At 36.2% G+C, this 22,040-nt stretch overlaps 1 protein-coding gene across 1 annotated transcript in view; it reads right to left on the reverse strand.

Annotated features, from left to right (window-relative positions):
• The window catches only part of DOCK9 (dedicator of cytokinesis 9), an 82,488-nt gene extending 60,920 nt beyond the window's left edge, over positions 1-21,568 (reverse strand). Inside the window, exons 1-5 of the mRNA XM_041478300.1 lie at positions 21,266-21,568; positions 14,252-14,368; positions 6,529-6,618; positions 4,723-4,805; positions 3,558-3,627 (exon numbers count right to left, since the gene is read on the reverse strand). Of these exons, the coding sequence (XP_041334234.1) occupies positions 3,558-3,627; positions 4,723-4,805; positions 6,529-6,618; positions 14,252-14,368; positions 21,266-21,379 (474 nt within the window). The 5' untranslated portion in view covers positions 21,380-21,568. The remainder of the gene's footprint in view (positions 1-3,557; positions 3,628-4,722; positions 4,806-6,528; positions 6,619-14,251; positions 14,369-21,265) is intronic.
• Between the last annotated feature and the right edge of the window lie 472 nt (positions 21,569-22,040).

Consider the following 22,040-nt stretch of genomic DNA (forward strand, 5'->3'; position numbering starts at 1 on the left):
TTACCAATTTCTATTGCCAAAAAGAACAATGCAAACACATGCTTATCCAAAACTTCAATCAAGATTTCTCAAAACATTTTGCTTTACATTACATACAGTACTTCAAACACATTACTTTCTTAAGAATTTACAGAGAATTAATTCTTGAATTGGGTCTGCCCTTTTACAGATCAGAATCAAAGCTTTGCAGAGAGAACAAGACTGAACTTGGCAGTGATGGCAAGTTCACAAACAGCAGATCCAATGCAAGCATCACACATCACACCCACTGCCTGTACCCCACATCCATCTGCCAGGGGAGGGAACTGAATGACTGCATCAAAAACCTTAGGATGTTAACAACTACCAAAAAGCAGCCCTCTGCAATCAAACAGATCAAAAAGACAGATTTATAACTGCCACAGAATAAATATTAAATCACCAGTTCCAAGTAATCTCTTAGAGTACTACGAAGCTGACATTACCATGGTTTCCAGTTGATGTAGCCCATTTTGAAACAAAACTATTCATGAATTAGACATGTAGGAGGATTTTCATCCATATAGAGGAGAAATACTCCTGGTAATTTTTATTTTCACTGAAACATTCAGAATTAGCTGAGCATCCAGCTGAAATCACAAAACATCCTTAAGTACCTAAAGTACTTTTTCTAATCCCTTTTCTTGGCTGTTAAAGAAAACATGCAACAAAACCTGATTATATAACGGGGAGAGAGTCACTAGTTCAACAACTGAACGTTAAACCAAATCTTGGAATAACATGAATTTGTTTCTGGAACTGAATCAAGGAACATTCTGTAAAATGTTACTAGGTAATTTATTTACAGATCATTTAGTCTGTCTAGCTTGCATACTCGTAAGCTTATGCACATGTGAACTTCAAAAAACCATGAACAGAAGGCAAAAGATGCATCAATCTGACCTTTTAAAATTTATAGTCAGCTTGGTACTACTGAAGTTAGGCCCAGTAAGGATGACATGGTCATCAACTATCAGAGCATCTGATACAATGGCCCAAAGGCACAGACCAGAAGTACTCAGTAAATTTGCATGTGCCCCAAAGAGTCTCACTGTCCAAGCAACACAGTTATCATTTTTCCACATTTTCAAGTCATTAGCCTCTGCTGCTCTTCTATTACCTAGATAATTATTTTTCTTGTACAAGAATAAAGATACAGACACCACTTAAAACACTGGGTTTCCAAATATGTCTCTATATGACTCTTCACCTCCCCTGGCACCTTGAGTTATACGCAAGGAAAGGGTGGGTTTAAATCACCTTTACAAGTGTTAGGCCACGAGTAGATCATGAGTTGTTACCACAACTTGGTACAAAACAGCCAAAGCTTTTCTGTAATTGCACAAACCATGCACAGGATCACCTCACATGACTAAAATTCAATCATTACCTGAGTTAACAAAGATTAAGATTTAGCTCTATCAAGACTCCGGTTCCCAGACTCTGAGGTGCACAATTTCCCAACTCTGTTGAGCTGCATGCTGTTTTCTAGCAATAAAACTGAGTGTCATTTGGGCCTCTCTAGTTACACCATTTCTTCTGTCAGGCAGAATTCCTGCCTACAGAGCCAAAAAGCTACTGAATCTTTCCAGCTGACCACCTGTTAATACAAAGGAACCCAGGATCCAGTTGTTAACACATGACTCTCACACTGAAAACACACTTCCTGTTTCCAACTGGTAAGGTAATTTCCTCACTTTTATCATTACTGCTGCACACTGTGCTGCACTTTTTAGAGTGATCTTTCCCACAAACCTGGCTCCAAAGTTTACTTCAACAGCAACTGTTTCAACAAAAACAATCCCGTATCTTGATCCCATACTGGATTGAAAAATTCCATTTACAAACATCAACCTGATGGCCTGATAGCCTGAATTCGTTTTGGATAGGTAATCTTCTCTTTTTTAATGATGTGTGATTTATCTGATTTTCCTCACCTTTTAAATCACTTTTAGCTTTCTGCTTTCTATGATTCTCTTAATAAATCAGCTTTCTTCAAACACAAACAAAAGCCAAACAAAAAGACCAAACAACTTTCAATCTAAGGTTTGCATCTGTGCTTTTTGGCATAGAAAGATATTAACGTCTGAAAGAAACACCTCTGGCATTAAGTCTTTCCTTGATGAAAGAATTTATGGTCCCCCCACTCTATTGTCCCACTAACTTCCCTTTTCCTCCAGCATGTCCTTTTCTTGTGTTTATTTTCCAAGTTCCTCTAAGAGCAGCAGATCTCTCCTCCAGTGCTTGTACTTCTGAAAGAGGTACCCTGCTCCTGCCTGTTCTTACAGGACACAGGCAGTCCTCTCTACCTACATTTCCTAATAAAACAAATACTACCTGCTAATAGCCAAATTATAGTGTTTCAGTTTTTAACTAACTCCACCCATAATGTATTTCCTGGTAAGAATTATAGTCAGTTATACATCCATTTAATTTTTTAGTGTTTAACTCACTGTTTTCTAATATACTTCTGTTGTCAGAAATATTATCACAGTAAATAATGCCAAGTCTTTTAAATGTCAGTATAATAGTAATCGTAATTATTCCCATCCTACAAATAGGAAGTTTTGGATACAGATACATAAAGTTATTTGTCCAAATATCACAGTGCAGATTAACAGCAATGCTGGATAAACATCAGCCTGGGACTATCTGCTTGGGAATCTATCCATTCAGATGAATTCCCCAAACAACTTCTTCACATTTAATCCTTTCATTTCATATGCAGCAGTTCTGAGTACCAGGAATTTAGAAGCAAAGTAATTGCCATGAGGTAAAAACCACAAAAAATAAAAATTATTTTATTTTAATTCTTGTTTGAGATGTAAGAGTTCAAATAACTGTAAGAAAAGGTAACAATGGCATTTAAAAACATGCTTTGGAACAGGGTGTGGTCAAAAATAAATAAATCACAAAAAAAACAGAGGCAGTTGCTGAAAAAGTCTTTGGCATTTGAAATATGCTTGAATATGGCTTGACACTATATACATCTCTCCTCACCCTAAGTCAATGACACAAGAGAAAATATCTAGGAGTTTTAGTCAATTTTTAAAGCCTTTGTTTCCATGACAGCACCTTAAGTCTTATCCTATACTCAAATTTCTGATGAATTGATTTTAGCTCACACTGTACTGTCATGCATGCTGAAGTGTGTGTGCTGTTGTGCTGGAACAGATTCACCTATGATTTTACTCAATTCCAAGATTAAACTGCAGGAAACACTTCTCTCTGGAAACCTGCCTACATAGACACAGTATAAAACAGATTTTATGACAGCTGAAGGATTATATGTCACCAAGTACTAAAACTTCAATTTTATTGTCTGTCAAAACTTTTTCTAGCTCACCTGACAGATCTCCAGAGAACAAGGTTATTTGAAAGCAGACAGGAAAAATAACTGATTTGCTTCCCAATAAGATCGTTCAAAGTAATCTCTGTCTTCATGTACTGACATTAACACTTAACCAAACTCACAACCTCTACACACCCAACATTCTTTAATGAAAACAAGATAAAGTAAGGAATTGCTATTATCTCACCTCATCTTTATCTGCTTCTTCATCCACTTCATATAAATGAACAGGAAGCTTGTCTGGCTTCGTCCCTTTACTACAAAAGAAAAAGCTTCTGAAGCACTGCGAATTTTGTAATTAGTTACATATTTTATTGATGCAAAAATTAAGATGTTCTTTTCCTACTGAAGAGGGAAAAGCACAAGAATAACTAAGTAAAAACATGTATTTTTCATTAATTCTATTTCTTAGAAAGCACTTTTCCTCATTTGTATATCTGGCTGCCAGGTCTCTTTTGTTCTGCTTGTTACTGTGCTAAAGTGTAACAGAAGAGAACAAATGCCTTCTCATTCACTGCACTCCTAATGTCTTATCAGCAAGAATTCATACCTGCAACCACTGGCCCCTTGCAGGACAATGAATTTTTTTTAAATTCCTATTGTGGTTTCTGTTCAGAGCAAATGAAAACCAGATACTGACTTGTACAAAATCTGGGAGTAAATCAGAACTCTCCAGAGGGCAAGGTAACTATTTCTTAGCTGACAGATGCAGGAGAGCAGTTAGGGAAGACATAGATTTTCCAGAGTTGGGGTATTCAGAGTATTTAGCTACTCTCACACATTCTGAATTAAGGTTCTAATCTCTATACTGTTCCTACAAAATTCTGAAAAAGTGGGAAAACATTTCTCTAGCAGATGGTTTAGAAAGTTTATAACAGATGTCGGCTAGGCTTGTACTTTGAATCATCCTTGTGAAAACCTGCTCCAACCATCTCAGTTAGGTTCTATTCCCCAAGCTCCTAAAGGGAGTTCCAAAAGCTGCCTTTGAAGTGATGAAAACAGGATATTACCATTTTAGGTTCATCTAAACATTAGCCTGTTTTAGTTATCATACTTAAAGTCACATTGTCAATGATACAATGTCTTGTTTTGACTTGCCTGTTAATAAGGCAATGTTATTACAGTACCTTCCCAGATAATGGTTTAACATGATATTACACATTCAAGTTCATCAATTCCATCCAACAAGGCTTTATTGTCTCTACTGACCATTAAACATGGATATAGCATATTTCAGTTTACATATTACACATATTAATATACTTCTCTAATAAATAAGCCTATATTAAATGCAAAGTTCCTTCACAATTTCAATTTATCATGCCACTAAATAAACTAAATAACATACTTACTTTGGAAGCTGTCGAAACTCTCCTGAGTAATCTTCATATCTATAGTTAACAATATGCCAGTCTGAATTGTAGGTTTTGATGCACTGTTTAAATGAAAACCAAATATCAATATTAACTGGAAGAGGATTAAAGGCATTCAACAGACACAGCACAAGAAAATCTCTTGAGATATGTCTGTTTATGAACTATTATGGTTACATATCAGTCTCTGAAAATTCTGTACACTTCCTTTCTTTTGCAATAGTCTAATGCAATATAGGTTTCTGGAACAAGTTATATGTTTCAATGGAATGTTATCATCCATGCTAGCCATGTATTTAATAAAACCAGAAAATGATGAATGCACTCAGCATCTGGATTAACCGTCTAAGTCATCCAGAAAGTTAAACCAGCATTTTGCTGCAGCTGAAAACATGGCCAAGCCTTTCGAAAACTCAGCTGAAGCTGAAAATGTGACTGAGCCCTTGGACAACTCAGCACAAAAACAGACACCTTATTAAAATAGAATATTCAATTGTGCACATAGCGATCCAGAAAGCCAAAAACATATTTTCCTGAATTTATACTTCTAGTGCAATTCAATTAATACTTAAATTTAAACTGTATGCTTGCAGTGGTTGAAAAGCAATTATGTCATTAAGTTCTGATCTAGATCACAGGAAATACCATTTTACTCCACCCATATTGTTACAACATAAAAGTACTGATTTATCTTGGCTTTGAACAAAGTAACATAAAACTGACAAAATCTGTTGATAGAAACCATTCCATACAACATTTTATGTTACACAATAAACCTACATATACACAAACACAGCATCCAATAAATCGTAAATATTTTCTTTGTATTTCAAAACACAAGTTTAATACTTGCCAAGCAATTGTTTCAGCAGAAACTCATTAAACTCCATGAATTACCTCTAACACTCCTCCCTCCTCTTGTCTATCCTCTTCAAATTTATCTCAGAAATGTTTAGGTTTGGTATTAAGGGTATTTATCACTGTGGATAAAATACTTTGATGTTGATTCAGCTATGTGGAGCTCCTTCAGTTTTATTAGAGTTACAGACATTTACTTGTTTCAGACATTAAAATATCAGCTTAAAGCATATCAGTAGAAAACACACACACAAAAAAAGGAAAAATAATTGAACCTTTAATTCCTTAAAGGCTTCAGCAAGAAAACAAATTAAGAACAACCTCACAAAACCAAAGGAATGCCAACCTAAGCAAACAGTTCTGAGAAAATTTAGGGTTGAGGATGTTTTTTCTACATATAGCATACAAGTTGAACAGTCATAATGAATTTTGGCCTCCACGAGTGTTAGAATTCTGGATACCTCGATTGTTCCAGCAATCTGTAGAAGATTATTATGAACAAAGTAAGAATGACTGGTGTGAGAGAACCAGTTTTTTTTATCAGAAAAAACAAGTGACAATGATTCATTCCAGATTCATTGTAGATCCAATATTATGTATTGAAATCACCCACGTTCATCTGGAAAAGCCAAAAGCATAATGAAGGTGGAGGAGAACCATCTGCAAAAGCCAGTGACGCAAAAAAAATAATTAAAATCTATCCTGTAAAACTTCTTTTCCAGCCACCAGTGGAAAAAAATACTGGGTTTTAATATTGGGTTTTCCTGGAAATTTTGCCTTGAAATAATTGACAAGTGGCAATAAATATTTAGCTCTTTTTCCAGGGCTTATTTTTCTGGGTTTTTTTAAATGGCAAATGAAGGAGAAGAAAAACAAGTCAGGTATAATATTGTTATTACATACAGTCATATGCGACTTCAGTATTACCTCAGTTACAAACAGGCTCTGAGCTTCTTTCTCTGCATTTTCAGGAACTGTTGAACGAATGTATCGGCTCTGCCGCTGCAATAATGCTGTCTGATAAACAACAAAAGCAATTAATGAAACTTAAATAAATTAAAGGGAAGATGACACATGATGGCCACACTCAGCTACACCACCACAATGAAGAAAAGTTCAGCAGAAAACATCCTGTGAATATGATGTTTCAGAATAGCCAGTTAGTGGGAATTTGCTTTCATTCAAGCAACATGTTCCTTCTTACACAATAAGGGCAAGATTGGAATCAGTGAGGAAGATGCCATAGGACAGTTTTTTCCACTACATTGCCAGCATGGGGAAGAAAATACTAGAAAAAAATAATTGCACCATGACAACATAACTCAAACATTTTGAAGACAAACATTAAGGTAGTGTTATTAGTACACATAAAAATTATTATTCAAGGAAGGTAAGAAAATCACACCAAAATAAAAGAGTCATTTAACTGCAGATCTCAATGATAAAAAATGAGACTAGCACTGTTTAACTGCAGGTTTAGAGAGAAGGTGTGGGTCACTGAAGTATATATACACTTCAGCCTACCAAGCCAGCACTTATTCCTGTCCTATGCCAGAACTCAGAGAGGCACAGGAAGGTTGCCAGAGAGCAGGAAATCTCCCTGTGACCATGAAACTCTGCTTCTCAAACCAGTGCTGAAGTAAGCCTTAGGAAACTTTACATTTGTAAAGTGAAAAAGATGAAAACTTAACAAAATCTTCTGGACCACAAATGAAAATAACCATATAGCAACAGAACTTGTTTTTGCCCTGTGTGGAAAGGAATCTCATAGCTTAGGCCATCAAAGGTGAGCAAGAGAGTTTACACAGCCAGGGCCTGGAAGGGGGCTGTGGTCCCTCACCTGTTAGTTACAGGACTCCACACATCCAGGAAGGATCAGATGAAAATGTGACAAGAAAAAGCTCCACATGTTACATTGAAAAACAAAAGGTGCATAAGTACATTAGCTAAACTTATCTCTGTTGAGAGTCTGATCCATAAGGTGATTATCTTGGTCATTACCAAAGCTTCACTCCATTAACTGGGAGGGTATTTAAGTAAGAACATTCAATTACAGTAAAGATTGAAAGGGAAGAAAAAATAATCCCATAGCCATGGTCAACTCATTCATCTAGTCTAGAGCACTAGAAGTGACAATGCTGAATTCTTGGGTGGGAGAGGTGGGGAGGTATTAAAAACAAATACGACAAACCCCCAAAATATTTAATATGACCAATAAATCTTGCGAACTACAGTTCAAAAAAACCAAGCTGCAAGAAGATATACATTTATATGCTAACAGCTTTTAAAAATGAAGTTTTTTTTAATTCTAGAAGTAGCTTCAAACCATGTTAAGTATTTGTTTTCACAAGCCAGGGAAACAAAAACTTCTATTAAGAGTAGTAAACTTCCTTAAGACCAGAATTTCTACATACTATTTCATTGAAATAGCCTGATATTTGATGAGAAATTATTTATACTTTATATAATGCATAAATATTACATGCAGTATTTACATATATTCTACAAGCATACAGTTATACTGTGCATTCCTAAAAATATATTATTTTAAGAAAAAGATACTAAGGTGGCATCTTACCAGGCACTTTTCATGGGAAACCCATGAACTCATCAATCAAATTTTAACACTAGCATAATTTGGTAAGATTGAATTTGCTGAACTTACTTTTAAAATGTCTGCTGCTGTTATCCTGCTAGATAACTATCAATACAATACTAAGGGCTTTTTTCTAGTTGTTCACACATAGTAAGATTTTTATCTTAGTACTGTATCAATATCAGTGACAAAACAGAAGAATCTGACTTGTCAATTTTGTTCATATTAGTAATTGTCTTAATGCATCCATCTCCTTCTCAGCACATCCATCAGCTGCAGTAGTGCATCAAAGAGCCAGGAAATGCAATGAGTGAGGTATTATGATTTGGAGCAAACTCCTAAAAATAATTACTTGAGCAGCACCACAATATTTTAAAAGCAAGCATGCACATAAATGCATGTTATATTCCAAAAGAAAAATTCCAAAAGGAAAGGAAGGACTGTCTTCTCAACAAACTCCCTTCACGACTACTTCAGCTGAATTGTTTTGTAGAAATTAAACTTTTCAGCTCTCTGGGTTTGAGTGATCATTTGATTTATGGCAGCATCAGAAACCATAAAATGTTTGTCTCATGCTCTCAAAGAAAATTAAAAAAGCCTTTCAATTACTCTGCTGTCAAAACTAAGGAAGGCCACTTTTAACACGAGCCAGGGCTCACACGCACTTACTGAGGCACACAGTGAACAGACTTTCACTGACACAACTCCCTGACTGAGTCCCAGGGATTCAGGCCATGTTGAGGTCTCAGAATGGAGAACAGCAGCAAGAACATTTCACCAAGTCAACCACAGAGTCCTCACTACCCGAAACCCGATGGAATATGGATAGTGAACAGTCCACAAGGGGAGCAGACTGCAATGGATGTTCTTTCTGTCCCAAGGTTGTCTTTGCCAGTGAGACTGTTACCACAGAGGCTCATGCTCCAGATGCAGAGACAAAAACTCTTCTAAAGACTCAGTGGAAAAGATGGCAAGCTGTGAGATCCTGCCCTTAAAACAACCATGTGTCAAGAAGTGACTTAACCTTGGCATGGGAAACGTCAGATCCTTTGTATGGCAAGTGTCAGAACCTGTATTATAAAGAAATTTCAAAGCTAAATCAATTTAGAACAGTTGGCTAAAGACTTAAGGAAAAACAACAAATAGATTTTAAAGAAGAAAAATTACTTTGAACATGTAAAAATTAGTATTTAAGGAGTTAAATTTGTGCTCTCTAAAATAAGGACATTACTTGGGCATTTTTTCATTTTTCCTCTACTGAAGATGTGCCTTCTCATAGAATGACCTGGATTTAGTTTTACTTCTGCAAAGTTGGCATAATATCTATTTTCAGAAGTACTTAACTCGCATTAAATAAAAGCTGAGAGCTTTAAGTGAAAGTGTGTTAAATCCAAATGGCTCAAACCCAGAAATAACAAAGGTGAAATGATGTCAAAGCTAAAGCACTAAACTGCCTTCAAAATAACACTGTGATAGCTTTGCAAAGACAAATTTAACATGGGTAGGAATGCACCAAATTTTATTTGCTACCAGCAAAATTTGCCTGCATTTGCATTATTTGACAGGACAAAGGGGAATGGATTCAAACTGAAAGAAAGCAGTTTAGATGAGATATTAGGAAAAAGTTCTTTACTGGGAGGGTGGTGAGGTACTGGAACAGGTTGCCCAGACAAGCTGTGGATGCTCCATCCCTGGAGATGTTCAAGGCCAGGTTGGAAAGGAAACCTGAGCAAACTTGTCAAGCGGAAAGTGTTCTTGTGCACACCAGGGGATTAAAACAAGATGATCTTTAAGGTTGCTTCCCACCCAAACCCTTCTATAGTTTTATTATTTCCTTTAAAAATTCAGGAAGTACTCAAAACTTAAGTATTTTGAAAGAAAAAAAAAAAAAGGTATTTAGATAAAGGGTAACTCATTGCCAAGTACATACTAGTATTGCTTTGGGTTAGGGTTTTTTTAAATAATTTACCCACTGTGCAATTAACATAAACTTCACCAATTTTGCAGTCATTGAGCAGACAACTTGAACATCACCACCACCACCATGAAGGTGGCCTGTTTTAAACTAGTGCTATTTTGTTATGAAGCCATTTCATCATGAGGAAATTACTCAAAAAAAAATTTACAAGCAGCCATGAAGAGGCACAAGCTTGGATACAAGAGTATGGATATAGTAATTCACTGTTACAGAGGAGATGGCTCTTCCCACGAAGAGGCTAGAACAGGAATAGCCTTGAAAATCTGGCAGCATTGCTGTGACTGAGATAGCAAGAACATTAACAGAGACATTCCAATGGGTGGCAGAAAAGTCGTTCTATCATAATTAACAAACACATTGTATATGCACCACAATGAAAAAGAGGACAAAAATGCAGCTAAAAATGAACAGGCTACAAAGCATGAACAAAGTTTAGACACACCACTTACTAAGAATGAAAGCAAATTCAGTGATGCCAACAGCAAAACACGTCTCCAAACAGAACATGTCTGCCCCTATAAATTTGTTGAGAACAAGGTAGGGAGTAACCTGATAAGTGAATTCAGTGCAGAAAACTCAGAGCTTGAGCTTGTGAAAAGCAGCTGAAACAATCTTCAAATGGTAAATTTTAAAAGACCCAATATATGGAGATGAAGTTGCTGATTAAGAGCTCTTCTGGTAACTACAGAAAAGCAAATCTTGCTATTATTTAGATATAAGAGCATGAAGGAAAAAAAAAACTTGAAAGAAAAAATTACAAGCAAACTTTTTTGGATTTGAAGCTCTGCACAAAACAGAACAGAAATCATGTTCTTATGGAAAGTAAATGAACTGCTATCAAACATATATAAAAAGAGAGAAAACAGGTTTCATAACCTCAGCTAATCACATTTGGGACAATGGCAAATGCAGTTAAGTAGAAACCTGGAAAGGTTCCTGTAACTAGATAGCTGGCTGAAGAACAATCCTTCAAATGTTATGAGTTTTCCAAGACTGGAGCATTTTCTGAGCATTTTGAGCATCCTGGCTCAAATGTATCTTTGGCAGTGATTTGAGCTTAGAGCTGCTTCTGACAGCATGTTTAGAGAACAGTCATACACGAACAGAAAAACAGTTCTTTTCCCCCTTTGTGTTGTTTTTTCCCCCCCTTCCCTCGCTAGACAATATTAAACTGAGGAAGAGAAAAAGAGAGGAACATAGGAAAGCTATATGTGATCTAGAAAAAGCCACTTGCTGTGCTTTTTAACTTCTGATATGAACTAAAAACTAATATTGGTGCTGCTTTAATACTAGCTTCTCACACCTTATAAATTAACTTTCAGTTATCTAACTGCATTACCTGAAAAAATCCAAATCAAGCACAAATATGTCTTTCCAATTATTCTCTAAATAATTTAAACTTTAACATAAACTCAATGGTGGTATCATCAATGGTGCTTCTTTGAAAACATGCAGCTTCTTCTGTAATCTTCCAAAAATTCTGAAAGTGATATCTAGTACTGCAAGCTAAGTATTTTCTGTGCCATTTTAAGTGCTAGTTTTAGGGCCATGCTGAACAAAATAGCCTTACTCTTAATGTCATTATAAATTAACACTGCTGGACTTCCTTCCCAGGCAAGGGTTTTTTACATTGCAATCAATTTAAGCTAAGTGTGAGGAAGAACTTTGCAAAGATAAAAACTGAATGCTCTAAAAGGAAATAGCTTGAACAGGTTTCTAGACAATGGTAGGCATTTCCACCTATAAACAGTCATAAGTGTGTTTCCAGGTAGTTCTAAATGCTCTAGCTCACTATTTTAAATTTTTCTTGAGGGGGATGAGGCCAGTATCAAACATTTGAGCCATGGCTTACCCAAGAGCTGCTCATAGACTGACAGCCACAAGATAGAGGAATTAAAAAAATACATGTGAAGCTGAATGGCAAACACAGAAAATATGCCTTAATATTTTTTTAAATTATTCAAATGATACTGGAAACTATACAATGGCTAGTGATTTCAAACCTGTAAATATGGCTACGGAAAACTGAATGGGGTTATACGGTTTAACTTTCAAATAAAAATAATAAGCACTTAAGAGTTTTCTGTTCTACAACTTGGGAATATTTCCTTAATACACTGAATGACAGATTTAAATGTTTTGTGTTGTTGAAAACAAGCTAGAAAGATCAAAGTAGTGCAGAAGAGTCATGTGTACAACAAAAATATTTGGAGTTAGCTTGTGCCAGCAAGTCTTCGAAGGAAATAAAAGTTTGATAGCACAAATCAGTCTTCACGTAAATCACATATAAAATGAGACTCTGCCAAAACTGGGGAAACCCTGAAAACTTGTTCAGATACTATACTATTGAGGGATAAAGACACAGGAAAACTGACTATATTCCAAAACTGTGACTACTTGAAGGAGATCTTCCGATGTAACACACACTTTAATGCCCGCCTTGATGAAAATCTGACCACAGAATCCAAACAAAGGACGACAAAAGCCATTACGATTTATGACAAAATTCAGTCATGCCTTTTGAAGGATGAGACTGAGAGCTATGGATTAGCTTCATTCACACAGGCCTGAGGAGAATTATTGCAGGAGGTCACTAGAAATAGCAGTTAAACACTTCAGCCATAACCCCAGACTGCTCAGACAAAATGCCTGAGGATATTCTTAATGGTTTTCTTTCTTCTCCATTGATAATTCAGAGCTGCTCACCGGAATGACCCTGCTAAGTGAACCAGTCAATCAGGTAAGAGCACACTTAGCAGAAGTAACCTGGGTTCCTCTTGATCTGTGATACTGAAGAGGCACACTACAGAAGGGGATTTTGGTAGTACAGCCAACTCATGATTTTCAGTCCTGAAGCGAACTCCTGGTGCAGGGTATCATCTGGAGAGATTCCATATTCGAGAACTTCCCTCAGTACAACATCCTTTTCAAGAAGTCTTACTTCCATCCTACAAACTTTCACGTGTGGCTGGGAACACATGAAGCCTAAACTCCTCTCTAAATAACTGTAGCTTCCCAAAACTCAATTTTTTTTAGCTGAGAGTGGGAAGACTACAAGTAGAGTTGTTCGTGTCAGAATCAAAGAAAAAGAAGCTCCCAGACTGTATTAAAAAGAGAGTCCAGGTGCATTCAGGTAAGCAGTCTAACAGGCCAGAGATAATTCATTACAAATTCAACATGCAATTTATAACAAGGATTTTAGATGTCCTTCTGTAGAAATACATCAACTCATCATCAACTCTCCCCACAGTAAACAAACTTAGGTCCAACTACTTGGTTGAATAAAATTAATTTACAGACTGTTCAGATGTCTGCGTACTTTTCAAACAGACATTTCGATTGCAGGTATGGGCATGTGGACAAGAGACTTTGCTCACTATTTACTCCAACTCCAGTGTCTAAGATGCTTGGTAGTTATCCTAACAAGATCCACAAGAAGATTTTTTTAAAAGGTGTACTGAAATAAACTATTTATTTAGATAAACATTGTCATTTAAAAAATATAACAAGATTATCACAAAGCTTGGTTCAGTCTGGCTTAATCAAGTCAGAAACTGTTATGTAAGGGGTATTTTGCTAGAACACACTTTTGGCTGGGATGATGCAGCTAAGAGTAAAAGACTGCATTTGAACAGGTTCATGTCCTTCACTATTAAGAAAGAGGGGAAAAAATCAGTTTAAGAATTAAAGAAAGCAGGTGCTTTTTTTGCCTTTTTTAAACAGTCATCACATAATTTCCTACATTGGAAAGGGAGGGGGAATACCTACAAGTGACTGATCATTTACTTCAAAAGGCAGTAAAATTGTTGAGATGCAGAAGTAGATTTTATAATATGGTCAGATGAGGAAATTGTGCTATTTCTTCTGTACCCAAAAGAATAAGTCAATTAGGGTAATGGGACTCACAGCAAAGATTTAGTGGGGATTTTTGGAGCTAAAGAGAGTTAAGAAACAAAGAAATAGGGAGTAATCACCTCATGGCTCCTACTACTAAAAACCTGTGGTAAAAAAAAACCAAAAACCAACCCCAAACAAACAAAAAAACCCCACAACAAAACCAGGGTGGATTAAATTACCTGGAAGTCATCATAAGGGAACAGTAGCATCTCACGTAGAGGATCATTCAAAATCTGTGTTTTCCTCTGAACAATGACATTTTCATAGTCTATTGGTTCTATAAGTTTTGGTTTTGCCTACAGGAAAAAAGAAAAAAATCAAAATAAATTCAGGTATATTGAGGGAATATTACAATTGTTGACTTATTCTAGAAGTTACTCTTTAAAAGATTGGCAGGATTATATTGCATCTACATCAAAAACATACAGTATTCAAAATGCAGACTTTGTCATGTTACACCATATGGGGAAGTGCAAGTGACAATTAGAGACAAGCATGCTGATTGCCTCAGAATTATTTCACAAAATCCAGTAAGCCAGAGCTTATTAGCATAATCACATATGTATTCTCACTGCAAAAAAATTATAAAAAAATTACTAGTCTCTTATGTTGATGGTTGCCTTTGCTTGATACAGCCCAGAAAGCTCTGATCTGGGCTTAAGAGGAATGAAAACAACCTTAGCTCAAACACTGAGCTGTGTTTTAATTCAGCAATAACCTGCAGCAGGGGCAGGCTAATTGACATTCCTCCTTCTTTCCATTTTTTTTTTTCCAAAATTCCCATAGGCCATCTACTTCCCTCTTAATTGCACAAGTAGCTTTCCTCAGTAACTGTGCATTGATTCCACATTAAAACCCCTTTCCACAAATGAGGCATTACAGCTGCCCCTGCACAATCAGACAGAGAAAAACCTTCACCCTGCCAAGCATTCTGTTAAGTGGTCAGATGGCAAAGCAGCTTTAGACAGAGCTCTGAACAAGGCAGCTCTGCCTTGGAGTGTGCAAAACTAATGCAAAGATGGGGTTACAATCTAGCTTGAACTTTCCGCAACTAAAATTCAGCATCACAGTAACAGACTTAAAATTACATTTTTTTACAAGCAACAATTACAAGAGACTTTACAAATTATACTTTCTCAAGATCAGTGGTACTAAGTTATAGGTAAGGTATATTAAAGATAGTTGTAGCAGCAAGACCAGCTTCTGTCATCATTATAGGTAAAATGATAAGTTTTATATATTTTTTTTATAACGCATGACAATAACCTTCCAAATTCTACTTGTCCTACACAGAAAAAAGCTCCATCAGTAACTGCTGTTAATCACTAGTATATTAATAATATTCCTGAGACACCCTCCAGGTGTTTTCTTTATTCAATAGTGAATCGAATAAATTTGTTTGTCAAGGAATTAGGAAAGATTTGGTCAGAGAAAGTTACCAAAGTTTTCAGGCTTAGGTCACAGGCTATTTAAAAGCTATTTGAGATTCCCTCATATGTACCACAGAGTAGTTTTTTATTGGCAAGAAAAATGTGGGAACATAACAAAGCATAGCAGCTGAAGAGGCAAAGAAAAGTCAAGTCTGGAAAAATCTACTAAAAATTATGAAAAAAATGTGTTTTGTTAAGAAAAATAGCTAGCATTTACAATCACACAGGAAGGATTTACTAGAAGTGCATTAGCTATGTAACAACATAACAGCACAGACCAATACTTCTAAGAGCCATAATTATTATGTTGTGTTTGACATCTTTGTGCTCAGATGAGATGGAGAAGGGCTGTTCAGTTCACTCCATAATCCACTCTGACACGTTTGGAGAGCTTATGACTTGAACCCCAGCTCCTGCCTCATCTTCTCCTGTCATTCATGAACATGAGCTATCACAAAGCCAAGAACTAATGTCAGCGTCCATCAGAAAAGGCTTAAGTTTATGTTCATGCATCGTTCTGTAGCTTAAATGGTTGGAAAATTTAGCTCAGAAAAGCACACACAACCTAAAAAAAGATTATGCTTTTATTAAGAAGGCACACACAACCTAAGAAAAGATTATGTTTTCTCTAATGTACTAATTCACACAAAATATTTTGGTTGCAAGTTTGCATTTAAGTGTTCAGACCGCTGCAATGAATCCCAAGCTAATGAAATCATGTGCCCCACACCTCCTTAACACCTTGTCCGCCCAACTATTTGAAACATTTCCTACATACTCACACTGCAAAATTACCCCTTCACAAAATTTCAGACTGAGCAGCCCCACTCCAACGGATTGTCATAACCAGTTGTGATTCCAAATAAACTACAGTAACTTCACCTCTTCCAACTCATTCACTAAAGCAATAACTGTCCTTTACAAATTTTCTTCCTTAAGCACAGAGATAACAGAATACAAAGAGCATTTCAAACTTTACTGGTCTACACATGAAGTACAAGGCAACACATCAGCCAGAAAACGAAACACCCTTTGCTCACCTTTCTCTCACCTTCAGTGTAACAGGTCTCTCTCTACCTATCCAGGCAAGCAAGATGCTCACCTGCCAACCCCTGAGCCTGAGCTCTCATGCAATACACTTTCTTAAGTTAAAGCAAGGTTTAGAGACTACTAGAGTAACACGGCCCAGCCACTCCTTTTGGTCAAGTTTGCCTTTCCCATGTGACCACTCCTTCTCAAGTGTTTGTCATGACAGGTTGGTTTGAGAGTGGTGCAGGATGACTGACCTTTAGGAGAAACAAAAATAAATACTGCAAATTAAACTGTGCAGAGAAGGACCATTTGATTTGTGTAGACAGTCTCTGCAGTTAGCTGAAAAGATTTGGCTTTACAATTGGCCTAAAGCCATTAAAAGCAGGGTTGGTGCTGAAGAGCTATGTCCATCCTCCTGTTAATTCTCTTAGGAAGGTGACAGGTGAAGACTGGAAGAAAGCTAGTTCTGGTTTCTCTCATTTTACCAGCAAAACCAGAGGAAAAGGATTACTTTTAAAGAAAACGCAACTAAAATTATTTAATGGGCATGCAAACACACACACTTGTCTAGCACAGCTAATTCAAAACCCAAAAATGCAGCTTTAGAAATCATCCAATTAATTGCAAATGCCTCTCTTTGCCTTATAGTCACAAAACTGGCTTACCACAACTATAAAATTAATGAAAAGGAATCTTAAAAGAATATAAGCTTTGCTTATATTTTGTTTGCATGCTGTAAACACAAGATGAAAAAAAAAAATTCCTCCCTCATGAGAAGCTTTTAAAGAATCTAAAGCTCACTGGAGCTGAGGTCTTAAATACAGACTTCTCCTATTTAATCAGTGAGGTACTTGATTTGCAGAAATATCATTTATGTAAAAATTAATGAAGAATTTGCTTCCTGGGGTTTTGCTTAAATGTTAGTCATTTCTTTCTTAGTCATTTGTCAGATTCAAAAGGAAGAGGATGTTTTATCAGTTTGGACCAGATATGAAAAAAGAAAACAATAAACAACACACTGATACTGGCATTTAGCCAGACATAAAACAGCACAAGGAAGCAGATTCTCTCTCAGGCTCTTCTAAACTTAAAAAAAAAAAAAAATCTGGTCAATTACTTCATGTAATGTAAAAGAAAATATGATGGGTAGTTACACGATTGTTAAATACAATTTATGGACCAGCGGACACAGATAAAACTCAGCCCAGTTAAAACTGCAACATCAAGTTTATAGGCACTAAAAGTCAGTCTTTACAATAAGGCTTAACTTTTCCTATTAATCTGCAGCCAACAACATTTTTATTTCTGCAATCTAGGAAAATGCTAACAGCATAGGCGTTCATGGCTGGTCTCGAGCCAGCCAGTGCTATATTTTTGAAAGATAAAAGAGCAAATTCTCTGCCATACCACTTTGGGTTTTGCCTGAGTATTACAGGCATGGAAACTTATCAGAAATAGAAAATATTTCAAAACAGCAATCATGACACCCACACAGCAAGCATTTTAATCTGTCAGGATACAGTATATATATTTGGACAAGCAGTGTCAAAATTCATCAGATAAAATAAATTTTAATCTCAGAGTTCAGTGATTATCTACACTACACATTACAGAAAAAAAACCCCACAGGACGCGTTTTTCTCCCACGCTTAAATTGAGACAATTGTTATTGTCCAATTCTCTTCTCAGAAAACAAAAGATGGTAAGGCTAAGCACACTCAATATTGTGCCTCCTGCTACAAAACATCATTTACCTTACAAAAACATGCTTGGCTTATACACCTGCAAATTAACAAGTTCCCATAAGGAGCAAAATGGAGCTACAGGCACTAGCAGGAAGCAGCATATAAATAGATGAATAGGTGTTATGTATTTCTTAATAGCGGCCTGAGGAAAGCCACTGTGGTCATACAGTAAGATTATTTAATACTAAATATGGGTAACAGCTCCATGTTTATATACTGTCCCATAATAAACATAAAATAAATTGCTTTGCTTGAGGTTTTAAAAATTAATTCAATAAATTATTTGCATCCTAGAGCTTACTTTTAACTATTATATTTTATACTGCCAGCAAGTTTCCAAGCAGAAAGACGACCTCCAAAAGATCCAACTTCCCAGAAACATCAAATGTTTTGATGAGCAGTTACTACTTGTGACTATCAAAATGCAGCTGGACAGCAGGCACACTCATCCAGCAACTTCTACAACAGTTAGCACAACAGCAGCTCATCCCAAGCAGGGTTTTGAGGCACCACCTGGAAAATCTAAATGCTTTTTCCATGGGCTCTTCTTGCTTGTTAACCTCAAGAGCAAAGTTAGGATGCAATGTAATTCAAATCCCAGGGACACAAAGGAGCACACAAACTGACATACCGGCACTGAAAGCAGCAGATGACTCTTCCCATGAACCCACCCACCTAATCAGGAAAAGTTAATTCTGGTACAGCACTCAATCAAATAACATTGTTTCAATAACACATGGGATGCTTCCAGTTACAGGTACCCAGCTCCCTCAATACTCCAACAGAGTCCCAGTAAACATACAAAAAAATTAAATGAATATGACATAAATTAATATCACAAAAAACCTGTTGCTTTCTGACAGCTGATTCTTTCTCATCTTTATAAAGAATACTTAATCTGAGTGCTCGGCAAATCACATCATATTTGCACATCCACACTCGAAACAATATTTTAGACAATAGTAAATGAGAAGCATTACCAGAGTAAACCTACTGTTTACTCTAGTAAACAGTAACTAGTTACTCTAGTAAACAACTGAAGAAGCCTACTGTTTCATATGCTTTTGAGTATTGCTATCTAATGTAATTTCCAGGTTTTTAACCCAGAAAACAAGAAGTTCTGCTATTTAGATTTTGTTACAGCAACTAGCAACTTTGTCAGTCTTAGTTATTATCTTACTGCACCCTGCACCTACGACAGGGTACCCACCTTCACTGTGCCAGTAAAAATTTACTGCAACATCACAGCCCACGGAAATAAAAATGGACCCAAATGTCAATGTCAAATGAAATATTACACCTTACTTTTTGCTTTGTGCCTGGCAGCACACTTGCTGCAGGTTACTTGCACCACTTCATCTAGCTTTTCCCAATAACTAGGGAAAAGGGATCTATAATTATGCTACATATACACTTGTGTATATATATGTAAACAGATTAAGAACAAATTAGTAACTGAAATGACAGTGAAGACATTTTTACTGTGACCTATGCAAAACCTAAATGTTCTTCCCTTTAAATATTGACCTTTGTGTTGAATGCATGCACTTTATCCAAAAATGAAAACATGAGAGCAAACACTGGAGGTGTATTATTCCATGAACATTAAATTAAGTAGCATTTGAAAAATTATAAGGAGGTACTTAAATGGTGATAAGTAAACACAGTATTGTTTTATACTTTTTTTTCCTTAAATAAGTTCATGTGCCTTGCTGATTAGCTGCAGTACTCCAAGTATCTGAAGAAACACTAATATCCTCTCTGAGTATTCATGGGGGAATAAAAACAATTCTAAATAAAGTTAAACATTCCAAAGGCAGGAAAGCACACAGAAGATTAGCTCATATTGTACTGATGAAAATCTGGACCAGAAATCGGAACACACCCATCCAAAAAAACCCCACATTCTACTAACAACTCTCTGAATAGAACAAAGCCCAAAAAAAAAACAGTGACAAGGAAAAGAAAGTTTGTCTTACTAGCACACACGTAAGCTTTCGGTTATACACAGTAACAATTCCCAAAAAGTTACAGATGAGTATTACTAAATGCAGATGGCCAAAATGTTTTAGTTCAATTCTTAAATACATAGTGTGAAGCTCAAATAAGAAGGAGGGACACTATAATTTGAAGATCACCCCACTAATTTCAACTACAGGCAGACAAAGTGAGCACCATCAGCAGCAGCAATTAAGCATGAAATAATACTAATTAAAGTTGGAATTTTAGTAAGAACTATCAAAGTACTTCTTTCTACTGATATGTAAGTACTAGTTTACCAATCCTCTTCTGAAGAGAGTTGGTGGATTCACTGCAGCTCACTTACTACATTCTCTTGCTGTACTATTAAAGTTTCAACAGAACTAAGTGTCTAGAAGTGTTTCAGACAAAATAGTTCTTATTTGATTATTTCCCCCACAGACAGAAAACTCCCTTTTTCCTTCACTGGAAGCTATTTTAAAACTTTAAATTCCTAAATAAAGTGCACTGAAAGGATTGAAAAATAAGTCCTTTAACAGATAGTTAGATAGATACTTTAATAGAAGTAGTCATTAATTATTTAGATAGTTCTTTGATCATTTAAGTTACACACACTTTAGGGAGATCAAAGATACATTAATTGGAAGATATGCTGGGCAATTAAAAACAGAGGTGCTAGAAAGAGTTTTAAAGCAAATGCAGTTTTCATGCTAGGTTCAAAGAGCTGTTTAGATATGCTAGGTAGAAGAGACTAAACAGCAGCTAGTCTGAAAACCAAATTCCCAAGTCACACTCAAAGAGAACCAAAGATCTAGTAAACTAGAACAGTAAAAATCAATTGAAAAGGCAGACAGCACACAGAGAATCAAACCTAAATCCTAAATGCAAATTATTCACAAGTAAGAATGCTGGAACTTCTCATCTGCATCGGATTAAGAAGTTTTTCACTGACAGAGAGAACAGGAATTATTAAAGGGAAGAGACAGCTTGTTTAAAGAATTCTTACCAGCACAACCACAGGACTCTCCGCTTGCACTTCACAAGGACCTGCATCCTTGCCCTTCTGTGGAGATTCTACAGAAAGCTCTTTCTTAGGATTTCTGATTGTTCTTGCCTGCATTCTTTCATTGAAAACACAGACAGCAGCAAAACTGTATGCTTTTTGGCATCAAAGTAATCAACATGCCAGTGATTCAGTGAAAACAAAAGCTTTTTCCCTGGCACAAGCAGCACAAACTACAAACTAGTCTAACTTCTCAGCTGCAGTTTGCTAAATCTGTTATGGTGGGAATGCATGACAGACAAAGGCCAGCCCCTAAACATGCTGTACTCCTCTGGGGAAGGAAAAAAAAAAGGTGGATCCATTTTAACGCCTTAAGGTTATGAGCCAAACACAAAAGAGAATGTGCATATCTAAAAATACTATGTAAAACAGGCTGAGTCTTTTACAGCATGTATAAAATCAAGCCTGCAATAATTCAAAAATATTTTTAATGTAATAATTAGTCACTTATTGACAACTGTATCTTCTCAGAAGTATGAAACCCTAAATATTGTACTTTTTAAATTTTTTTGCATTAATGTCACTTACTCAGGTGCTATCAACAATCCATCATGACCCAAGGACATTCTCCCTGAACAGATACACTGCTCTTTTTTGGGGATAGAGCGGGCATGATCCTTTTTATCTTAGTCCTAAATCCATATTAAAAGTTTCACTTAATACCAAATTGCCTTCACAGTAAAAATCTTACATACTTTACAAAGATACTAACTCAAAA

The sequence above is a fragment of the Pyrgilauda ruficollis genome, unplaced genomic scaffold, assembly GCF_017590135.1.
Source record: "Pyrgilauda ruficollis isolate IOZ18807 unplaced genomic scaffold, ASM1759013v1 scaffold44, whole genome shotgun sequence".
Lineage (NCBI taxonomy): Eukaryota > Metazoa > Chordata > Aves > Passeriformes > Passeridae > Pyrgilauda > Pyrgilauda ruficollis.